General features: G+C 34.4%; 1 protein-coding gene across 1 annotated transcript; it reads right to left on the bottom strand.

Moving 5' to 3' along the window:
- Positions 1-801: 801 nt before the first annotated feature.
- On the bottom strand, positions 802-10743 carry LOC148600906 (uncharacterized). Its single transcript, XM_088554686.1, has 12 exons — positions 10600-10743; positions 9823-10034; positions 8058-8265; positions 7454-7621; positions 6724-6908; positions 6164-6323; positions 5625-5736; positions 3580-3730; positions 3142-3298; positions 1883-2048; positions 1322-1512; positions 802-939 (listed from the first exon to the last, which is right to left on the bottom strand). The coding sequence occupies exons 2-12, from the start codon at positions 10018-10020 to the stop codon at positions 902-904; spliced, it is 1734 nt and encodes a 577-aa protein (XP_088410812.1). The 5' UTR covers positions 10021-10034; positions 10600-10743; the 3' UTR covers positions 802-901.
- Positions 10744-11406: the final 663 nt, after the last annotated feature.

The raw sequence follows: 11406 nt of genomic DNA, 5'->3' as shown, positions 1-11406 counted from the left end.
AAAATGTATAATATTTCAATTTAGTACATGTAAAATAATAATAAGGTTATCAGAAAATGTAGGATCTAAATACTAGGAAATACGACCGCTGGCATCATACAGTTTGCTTGTTTCCGTTTTTTTTTTTTTTTTTTTTTTTGCATTGTTTCACAAAGGCCACTTACATAGTTCATATTCAAACCCACAAGCTTCAGACAACTTCTTTTTCATCACATAACAATTTCTTTATGGATACTATGCCTTTTTTCGAATTTCTCGCAATTTTAGGACACATGTAAAATTACCTATAATATTAGGGTTTAATTTTGATACATCTAATTACAAATCCCTTCGAAAAGTACCGATATAAAAAAACTCGTAATTTAGAACTAATGTATTACGATGTGATAACAATATTTTATGTAAGTCAGTAATACTAAACTTGCAATCGTGAAAAAAAAAATCATATGTCGCTCTCAGCCACATTTTGGCTTCTTTCTTTGATTTTATCATTATACCATTGTGATCTCAATATTTTGACATACTACCAATTAGAAAGATTTCCACCACATTGGTAGCAAGGATAGAGCATTCTTCTGCTAAATAAAACTGTGATTATTTATATGGGAACAGCACGTATCTCCCGAGTTGTAGAACGCTCAATGCTCAACCGTCTGTCCGAATTTACTTAGCTAACTACAATCGTCTCATATCAAACCCTCGAATAATTCAATAATGAAACAGAAATATAAGCACGTGCTGGCAACCAAAATAAGCTGTAAAAACTTCACTTTGGTGACTCAATAGAAGTTGACAAACATATTGTGGAAAATAGTTTTTTATTGGAGTAAACTTGTTACAAAACGCATTTTTCTGAGAGTAATATGTATTTGTATAAAAGCTGCAGTGCCTGGAAAACTGGTCAGTCTAAAATGTGTCGCAAATGAAGGGATTTCAGCCCTGCAAAAACAAGCGAAATAGAGAAGTATGAAATATGAGAACGAGAGCAATTACAGGTGGTAATAAAAAGTATTAATATTAGAATGTGTGTCCGAGTGAAATTAACTGGCGGAGATATTTAAAGTCATTATAGCTATGATTTTTTTAGAAAATAGGTATTATTTATAATACACGCATCTGTGAATACAGAACAAATTGTAGTCAACAGTAGTAATGATACACAACAGCCATTTTGTGCTCACAACATTTCATGCGATCTCCTTAAACTCGTGTTAAAATCCCAAAAATAACTTTGGTGCATAAACCAACATTTAGATATTATGATATAAAGGCAACCTCATTGGTTTGCTTTAGTTCTTCGACCTTAGAAAAGCGAGATTACCTGCAACAGCGCCTTGGAACCCTGCGTTGTAATCACATTTTACCCCATTGTTCATGACATTTGTCCGTCTGTCCGTGTACCTGTCGTTGCCATCTGGTCCTCCTACAAGCGCACCATACAATATATGTGGGTTTGGTGCATTAAGATCCTTATCCGCCATTGAGCATCTAGCTGGCATCATTGGACATGAACTATACATAATGTAGAAAAAAAAATTAGAGAACTGTGGTGGAAAGTATTCAACTCAAAATTTGAAAGTCATGGGACAGAGACATAACATCGTTGATTTTGGTATATGTTTTAGGCTATGTTGGAAAAAAAACATATGAAACAAATGTAAATGATGATCACAACGGCATATACACTACACAAATAGGAAAGAATCAATACGAAAATCGGCGCAGTGGGGAAATCGCTGAATCTTGGATGTATAATGACATTACACCATGTATAAAAAAATAAAAAGAGAAAGGATTTAATCTGATTTATCATGTATCATCGAAGTCGCTGGAATAAACATGATTAAAATGGACTGAAAAAAAATGAATAATTCATTATAACCTTGCCCTATGGTATGGCTGAGTAGGTGGATTAACTCCAAATCCAACAACAAAACTTCTACCGGTATCACCAAGGGCAAATCCTATTTGACCTTTAGCCCATGTACGATATTCGTTAGTTCGTATGCCGTCTTCAGCAGCAAGCAGTGCCATAAAAGCCATATTAGCTGAAAAAAAATATTGTTTCTACTTGAGATAAGTTGAACTAATCTTTTAATTGTTACGACAAGTTACACGTTATCTAATTGTTCTGTCGGTCTTTTTGTCTGGCTTACTCTTTTGCCGTAATAATATGATATCGACATTCTTTAATGAGAGCGAACAGTTCAATGACCGAAATGTCCTCCATTATCTTCGGACAAATATAATGATGTGTCTCAATTTTCAAAAAAGCCATCTTTCTGAATGTGTCATTAGTTAAGTGAATAATTCAACATCTAAAGGGATTAAGTAGCCGTCTTTGTAAGAATCATGCAAAATCTGAAAAATGTGACACACCCAAAAAAAGGCTACACATTTTAATTTTTGTAATTAAGTTATTTTATGGGTTTATACTTAAATTGTTTTATGGGTCGATATTATGAAATTTGTAATTATTCATTCAAATCTGCCTGCTCTTCGGAGATAATTGACATTAAAAATACAGTAGATTCTATTGTATTTGAGCGCCATTTACAGAGTTATCTCCCTTAATTTTGAAATTTACAGTGCATTCTATATAATTTTTATCTCCTAAAAGCACGGGTCATATGAAAAACCACATGTTTATTTCTGTTTACTATGACATTTCAGACAAAATATCAAAAATAATAATATGTAGGCTTTTTACCCATGAATCACATTTTGCATGATTCTAAGTTTTGAGAAGCAACAAAACATGAATACTTTTTCCAGAGGTTTACTTGTTGACTGGTAAGAGTTTTTTTCTTTTAGATTTTTAAAATAAAAAAAAAACATAATCGAAGATGATTGTTCTGAACAGAAACAAAAACGAAGTGTGAACTGGTAATTTATTTTGGCAAGAGGACGGACTTTTTAATAAGGCCAGTATTTGACTTATACAGTCTGTACAATGAAAATCGAAATGAATACATTTCCTGAGTGGGAATCAATGTCTGGAATCCATATTTCAATTGATATATTAGAATGTGAGGTTAACCCACGCGTTCAAATTGTTTGGAAATAAACTCTTTATGGTCGGCGTCTTTACGAACTAGATCTAAGTGAAGGAGAGAAACAAAAGTATGAAGTTCTACTCACAAGCATATCTTAGAGATCCCCAGGGATTTCGGAATGCAAGTCCTTTAGGAGTATATGGAACACGTTTTTGTGCTGTACTTCCGGGAAGCCAGTCAGCAAAAGTTGCTTCTGTGTCATTTTTGTATTTATCTTTATGGGTTATTTTGTAAAGTAGAATCTGAATAAAGATTAAGTATTGAGAGATACATATAAATTGTGAGTTATATTGGGATATTGAATATAATATTTTATTATATTAATAAAGAGAGTAACATAAACGTTTCAGACCAGGAAAACAATATTATTGATAGATGAACTGAATCTATTTTTAATTATTTTAAGATTATTTTTGAGCTATATGAAATAAATAAACGCAAAAGAAACAAAGACATGGAAGTAAAAACATCGAATGAAGAATCATTGTGTCATATTGTCTAAATCATGACCAATTATTCTTACCATGTTGCCTGTGTTTTTGTCATTCCATGATTGTCCCCAAGCTTCGCCACTGATATAGAAGTTCTCAGCATCATTTAGGTACTGGGAATCGCTTGTAGCTAAGTATAACCAAGCCGCCCCCCAACAAAGCTCATCTTCATAATTGCTAGAACTATATATTCATCAAATTTATAAAACAAAAACAAAAAACAAATACAATAATACATATTATTGTTTAATGTTTTGCTCTTGAACCTCAATTCGAGCGTTAATCAAAATTCCAAGGATAAAGACTAGACAGGGAAATTAGACACACACAAAAGAAAACATTAAATAACCAAAATCTACCAAACAATAAAAGTAAATTGATGATCCTGATTCCTCTAAAATCTAAAAAGTGCCCCGGTAGTGTTAGTCTCCAATGCTCTACTAGAAACACCCTCCGAGTTGCTCATAAAACTGCATATATACATAAAAGTGTTGTATAATTTTAGTTACTTTATGGTCTTTGTTCTGTATGTCTGTTTTCAATGTCTGTTCTTTGTCCATGGATTAAATTCTTTGGATTACCGCTATAACCTTGGTTCCCTTCATTACTCTTTAATGCTTTTACTAAGATTTCTGTTATGTGCATATACATGAAGGGTGATTACAAATACCGAACTGATAAAATCTAGCCAATAGTCAGGAATAGTCAAGGGAAAATCTGAATAACAAGGTGCAATTTCAGACTCAAAGTGGGAAGCATAAAACCACTGCAATGATCCTGACTTAGAACAGGCATTTCTAATTTAAAGAAGATTTTATAGGGAGCTTAAATAACCTATTTCTGGTATATTTAAACACGAAAAGGTTGTATAAAAATTGCCACCAGTAAAAATCGGCTAAATTAGTACAGTACAAAAGTTGTGAAAAATGAATAAGTGAAAAAGAATTTGGTACAATCGAAATTTAGTTAATTCAAAACCCATGCTCCGGAATAAGTTTTGTTTTTGGGGACACGTCAAGATAAAAATGATAATGTTCAGTTTGTTTGTTTGTTTGTTGGGGTTTAACGTCCGAGCAGCAATATTTCAGCTATATTCAGACGATGAACATGAAATGGATGATAAAAAGAACATGAAATGAAAAAAAAAGTATGGGACACAAGGACAATAGGGTCGACAAATTTTGATTGCCACTGGAAAAAGGGGGTGGGTGGGTAAGGTCGGGCAATTTAGCCTCCTGTGGCGGAGCGCAAAGGTTCCTACTCCTATCGAATACCACAGCAGGGTTCTTTAACGTGCGAGGAACGTGGCATCTTTCCCAACACGGTGCACCACTATGGTTTGCGGTCAGGTTTTCCGTATTATAGCCTGACAACCCCAGCATGTAACACGCCAGGGGTACCCCATTCCACCACCTGGGGCACACATCCCAGTTGCTCTGTGGGCAGAGCGCCTAGCTCCCGGCTAGGTTTCTGAGTACTATTTAGTCGCCTTATACGACAAGCTCAGCGCTGCTGCAGGCCTATTCTTTTCACACCCGGACCTGCACGGGGCGATAATGTACAGAAACATCACTTTGTTGCCAGTATGAGAATCAATTAACTATGATATGATTGTCAAAAACAGAATATCTTTCAGTGAGATCTAGACATATTAGAAGTAAGACTTTTAAAGGAGTTCATGAGATAAACTTTCTTAAAATCATGGAACGAAAGCCAGTCTATCGGCCAATCTTGGTGTATTTAGAAGTCAGAATAGTTGCTACTAGTTCTATAACTTCTTAAGAACAGAGCAAGATAAACACTATATGTACATGGGAAGCTGGTATATGACTGCTTAAGAAAGGTAAATTGATTATTTTAAAATCAAAATCGTCTCGTTTGTCATATATTTACATGTATGTATTGGGATGACTTCTGTCGTCAAATTAAATGTAAGGTCTTTAAAATTAGAACAATCTTGAGTCCACAATCACCACTGTAAACTTGTTGGGATTTGGTTTTCAAAATAAAATGACCCTAACCTAATATCTATGGCACAACATAGAAGCTGTTGTTGTTTATGGATAATTAAACTAACCTATAGTAAGCATTTGCTTGTGGCACACTATCACTGTATATTCCTCTATGGCTTTTGGCAAATCTATATAATTCTTTAGCATGGCTGAGTAGTTTTGTAGAGAAGGCAGGATCTAAATAAACATATATTGTGTTATTGGGATCAGATGACAAAATTCAGTAATGTTGTTTGTGACATAAATGTAACATCGGCAATAGAAATTCATGTTGTTAGCAGAATAACTACCTACCAAATGTAGGAATATTACCAAAAATCTTACTTCGATATTTTTAATTTATTTTTGGATCTAGAACGTCCTTAGTATTTTGTTGTAGCGCTCCAGATTAGAAGTTATCCTTTGAAAACACCATACTGAAAATTTCAATATTCATAGGAATGCTTTTTTTTGTATTAAGTATGGTAATAAAAAATGGTTTTAATATGTTCAGTCTACAAAATCATTTGTCAATTTTTCTGTGAAAATGAGATGATTTTGTTTCAGGGAACCAAAGGTGAGAATGTAAAATAAAGAATAGATTTACTATAATAACAATGATAACCTTTTCTTTTAAACACAATCGACCCGACTGCCATCGCGGCTGCATATTCGGCTGCGATGTCACTTCCGGGTTTACTTGCTGTTATTTTAAAGGCTGGACGATCGACCGGCATGTCTTCTGGTCTAACCCATGATATATAATCTTCAATACTTACTCCTACCTACAAAATGTAACTACATCAATGGGATCAAAATTTGAACCAAAACCTTTAAAACACTGACTTAATATCCTTTTTAGAGGTTAATTTATTCGTTTTTTAAGCTTAAATCCCACGACACACAAAATATTTAACCATGCCTCCTTATGCAAAGTAATTAAGTTCAATGGAAAAATCTTTGAGGATTTAGTAGTGGTCATGCCTTGTGATTGTTTTTCTCAAATTCACATCTTGTGCAGCAGAGCCTGTAAGCTACGTGGTAAAACTAAATTCATTGGTCTACAAAGGAGTTTGGTATTGAATATTAACTTTATTAACGTAAAAGTACAAATTAAAAGCCAAAGGTGGGGAAAACTAGACTTGAATAGAAAAAAAAAACATTATCTTTTCTCAAAGAACAAACCTGAACGTAAAGTTCGTTTTGTCCAGTATGACATTTGACAAGCCATTCTAGGGGCCATCGAATACAGTCATACATAGCTTCTAATTGTCCACTGGCTTGGTATGCATCTTTATACTGAAACAGACTCCAGCCAAGTAAGGTGGTGGAGGCCGCCATAGGAAATCCAAATTTTACATTGTTACTACCTGTAAAAATATTCTATTCTAGACACATTTGTTCAGAATAAAGACAAATACCATGCTTCCTTAAACACGTTTGTGGCAATAGTTTTCTCTTGCAACATATTTTAACACAACATTAGTTGGGCTAATTGCAGTTGTCTTATTCGGCTAGTTTATATTAAAACAGAAAACATAGACTGAGAGCGCCTAAGGTTGTTGATTTCAATGTCGGCGGCTGAAGACTTTTAGCGTTCGTAGACGCAACGTGCTCTTCTATTCAAACTGGCATGTTCTTGATTTATAAACATCTACCATTTGAGATTAATCCAATGGAAGTTTGACGACGTCTTTCATATACATTTGATTTAGTTGATTACCTGATTAAAAGTGTTTACCAAATAGTGTTTGCTTTCTATTATGAATCATGTTTTTCTCCATCCACTTTAGTTATGTGACTGATACTTGCTCCCCAGCTAAAGCTCGAGATAAAAAGTGCCAAGTCTTGTATGAATCAGAATATCCGTTCTAACAATGGTGGAACATATTTTTGTACTGACAACAATACTTACCATCGTACCACCCGCCTGTAAGATCTTCCGAACTGTCACCATGATCACGAAGGGCGGAGCTACCCCTCCACGGAATCCTGTTATCGGGTAAACTTCCCGATCTCTGAGCAGCGTAGAATAAGATGGACTTTTGTAAAACTTCGTTGTAATTATATTTAGTGCCATCATCTAAAAGAGCGATAAAATGTGTTTATAAAAAAAAATCAAGGTATACAGTATCAGTGAAGCGTAATACAGTAAAACCTGTCTGAAACCGAACCCTGAAAATTCCGAAAACATGTTTTTAATAAGCACTTCTAACGATCCTTAGATCCAGTGGAATTTTGGATCTCTTGATTATATATTTAAGTTCAAAAAATTTTTGTTTAGGAAGGTTTCACTATAATCATATTCAATTTCTGGACTGGTTTGTCCAAACATCTATGTTTCGATTAAGTTATTATGATAGTCTATGAGTTCAGTTTTGTTTCATGTAGTGCACGGGCCAAAGGCAAATTGTAAAAATATATACATTAAATCATAACCGTTTAGTAATAGACTCAATTATTAGCAAACATCCAGTGCCTTTTAAATGTCTCCATTTTCTTTAATTTAAACTACTCACTGTTAGCAACAGGTTTGACTGTAAAGCCATCGATCCTCATGTTCTTTAAAGTACCATTTGCAGTTGGAATGTTCATGATTGCGGTTCCTTGGATCGGAATATCCAGAGTAGCTCCAGCACGTAAAATGCCATTGTAGTTCTTATTTATTAGTCGGTAGAACATCGGTAATGCTCCATGCCGTTCGATAACTAGGTCCGCCATCCAGCTCTTTGCAAAAAATGATTCTAGTTACAATCGAATTGAAAATAAATAAACTTCTACGGATATAATTCTAAGCGAAATACGTTTTGAGCTGCTGAGTTTACCTGTATTGTAGCAATCCATATCGTTCTACTGTTAGTTATCGCACTAGACTCAAATATATATTATGTTGATTTTTTTCTCATTCTTCGTAGTTTTGTTAAAATCATTGTATTGACCTACATGTCATTCAATGACCATTTGACAAAGACACGAGTAGAAAAACAAAGTGTTAACACTGATCAGGAATTGAAAACAAGGTAATTTCGGATTCAATAAATTTTCCACATTAGAGTTTGAAACTCGTTCATGTAACAGCTAATTTCATCAACGATATATTAAAAGTTTCTTTTCTCTTTGCTGTGACGTCAGCACTGAAATAACTTTAAGAAAATATGAATGAACGTGTCATTGTCAATGAAAATATCAATGACATTATAGACAAAAACTTGATTACCATTAGTCAACCTCAGTCTGATTGAGCCCCGTGCAGGTCCGGGTGTTAAAAGAATAGGCCTGCAGCAGCGCTAAGCTTGTCGTAAAAGGCGACTAAATAGTGCTCAGAAACCTAGCCGGGGGTTAGGCGCTCTGCCCACAGAGCAACTGGGATGTGTGCCCCAGGTGGTGGAATGGGGTACCCCTGGCATGTTACATGCTGGGGTTGTCAGGCTATAATACGGAAAACCTGACCGCAAACCATAGTGGTGCACCGTGTTGGGAAAGATGCCACGTTCCTCGCACGTTAAAGAACCCTGCTGTGGTATTCGATAGGAGTAGGAACCTTTGCGCTCCGCCTCAGGAGGCTAAATTGCCCGACCTTACCCATCCCCCTTTTTCTAGTGGCAATCAAAATTTGTCGACCCTGTTGTCCTTGTGACCCATCCTTTTTTTATCATTTCATGTTCATTTTATCATCCATTTCATGTTCATTGTCTGAATATAGCTGAAATATTGCTGCTCGGACGTTAAAGCCCAACAACCAAACAAACAAACAAACAGTCTGATTGATTTTTTGCTTTGTCGTGAAAACTTAAGCTTAAAATATATTTTTATTAATATTGTCAACGAAGATCTGAAGATGTAACGATGATAAGTGAATTGCAGTTAAAATTCTTTGTTTTATGAAGTCACTTAATCCTAAAACTACTATTCAAAGTAAAACATTATACATCACACGATATTATAAAAAAAAACAAGTACTATCTTTAAAAAAAGATAGCCGACGCAGTAAAACTTTGTTCCTTTTACTTCAAAGTTTCTACATTTCTGTCAAGAAAATAACACGGCACGTCATTTCAAATTTTCGATACAATTTTTCCGAACGCCACTAAGTTATCATTATTTAGCCAATCGGGAACAGAATTGCGATCAGGTGACTTGCGTTTCCATGGAAGAGCGTCCTTAAGGTCAAAGGGTAAAAAGCAAAACTATACCGACTGCGGCGAAATAATATTAAAATGTGTGCAAGATCTTACATGAGCAGAATTAAGGTTTTGTAATACTAAAATTCATCTTGTACGTTACCGATATTTCCAATACTCCATCAGAGAAGTGAATATCAAGCTCCCATCCATTCAAATCCTCCACCAAGTTAAATTTGAAATGACCTGAGAACCTTTTTGTGCCGATGTCTACTACCTCTGTCATTGTAGTAGTCCATTGGTTTGCCATAGTGACTGCCGATACATGAACAGTGATCAGAAAAAATCTCAAGATAAACATAGTGCCGTAAAGATCTGAAAGAAAAGATTAGATCTGTAGATGGTTCGCAAGTCAAAAGATATGCATGATCAAACCATTCCCTTAAGTAAAATTTGGTAATGTCAAAACTTTTGACACATGTTATGTGTCAAAAGACAAACACAAACTTAAAGGCTTAATAGATTAGTGCTGATTTTGGTATCACTGCTTACGACAAAACTTGGGGTTTGAACCTCTGTGTGTATATATTATGAGTGTCTACCGTACCTCGGTTGTTTATTACTTTTCTCGGCATTTAAGTTGGGACCTACGTATGGTACTTACTCTGGGGACTGAGGAAATCTAATTCAAACGGTCATAAAAATGAATTTAATAATTTAGTGCTATATTCTTCTATCATTTCATGCTACTTTAAAACTAATCATGCAGACAAAACTATTCATATTTTTAACACGTGATGATTTGAGCATATTCGACACTTTGAGTGTTATTGCATTAAAGTCAGTACACTCCTAATGTAACAAACTAGAGCAGCTATGCAAACTATTTGATGTGCGCTCAAATTTAAAAATACAACAAATAATGATAAAAATAACATACATTCAATTACATCCAATAAGAAAATCCAAGGTAAAATCGTCCTATATACATGAAATCCGTAATTACAATCTGTCTGTGTACGAGCCTCTGTACGTGTGTCTTATCACTATGCTGTCTAACAATGACCAAGGACAACATATATTATGCTGTAATAACCTGTTGCAATATTGGAAAGAAAAACCTCCTAATAGAAAATTGTCTGAAACATTATTTACATTGCGAGCACCAAAGTTTGCACAGTTAAAATAGCAAGTCCTCATAAAAATCAGACAGGGGTGAAACATGCATGTTAAATAACCACCAAATTCACTCTTGGTTTCTCTTTCAGAAACAGCTACAAACCACATTACCGAACTTAGTTTGTCATTTGCCACTTTGTAAAAGTTAACTTTCTTGTTTCTAGCAAGTATACATTTTTTTTTATTTCATATAAATTCATCAGTATATCTTGGTCAAATACATTTCAATTATTTTTTGGGGGGTGGGGGCAAGTTTGTGAAACCCATTGACATATTTAAGTATTTGTACAAACTCATAAACGTCATAATCACAGTAGTCATATCTGCTGTCAATTAAAATTAATTATCTGTTTAACTCTTAATACTTTTAAATGCATATGTATGTTCCGTCATATAACATGATATTTTGCGATGACTAAAAGTTAAAACTAGAATGTATAGTTGTCCTTGATTCCAAATACCATCGTTGCATGCTAGTACATTATAGAAGTTGTGTAAAACATATCTTTTATGTTATAAAACTATATTTCAAAATTAATTTATTTCATAAAACTTTCTAATGGACACA

This window comes from Perna viridis, chromosome 12, assembly GCF_037379345.1.
Source record: "Perna viridis isolate PV_CMFRI_1.1 ecotype Kerala chromosome 12, ASM3737934v1, whole genome shotgun sequence".
In the NCBI taxonomy this organism is placed as follows: Eukaryota; Metazoa; Mollusca; class Bivalvia; order Mytilida; family Mytilidae; genus Perna; species Perna viridis.
The sequence above is the reverse complement of the archived record's forward strand: the minus strand, read 5'-3'. Positions and strand labels throughout refer to the sequence as shown.

What these genes read in the sequence shown, in the direction of transcription:
- LOC148600906 (XM_088554686.1), bottom strand. Translation starts at nt 10,020, where the DNA reads ATGTTTATCTTGAGATTTTTTCTGATCACTGTTCATGTATCGGCAGTC. An exon ending in GATTGTGTTTAAAAGAAAAG is followed by an intron (nt 5,737 to 6,163) that starts GTTATCATTGTT and finishes ATGTTTATTTAG; the next exon opens with ATCCTGCCTTCTCTACAAAA. An exon ending in ACAAAAACACAGGCAACATG is followed by an intron (nt 3,299 to 3,579) that starts GTAAGAATAATT and finishes ATCTTTATTCAG; the next exon opens with ATTCTACTTTACAAAATAAC.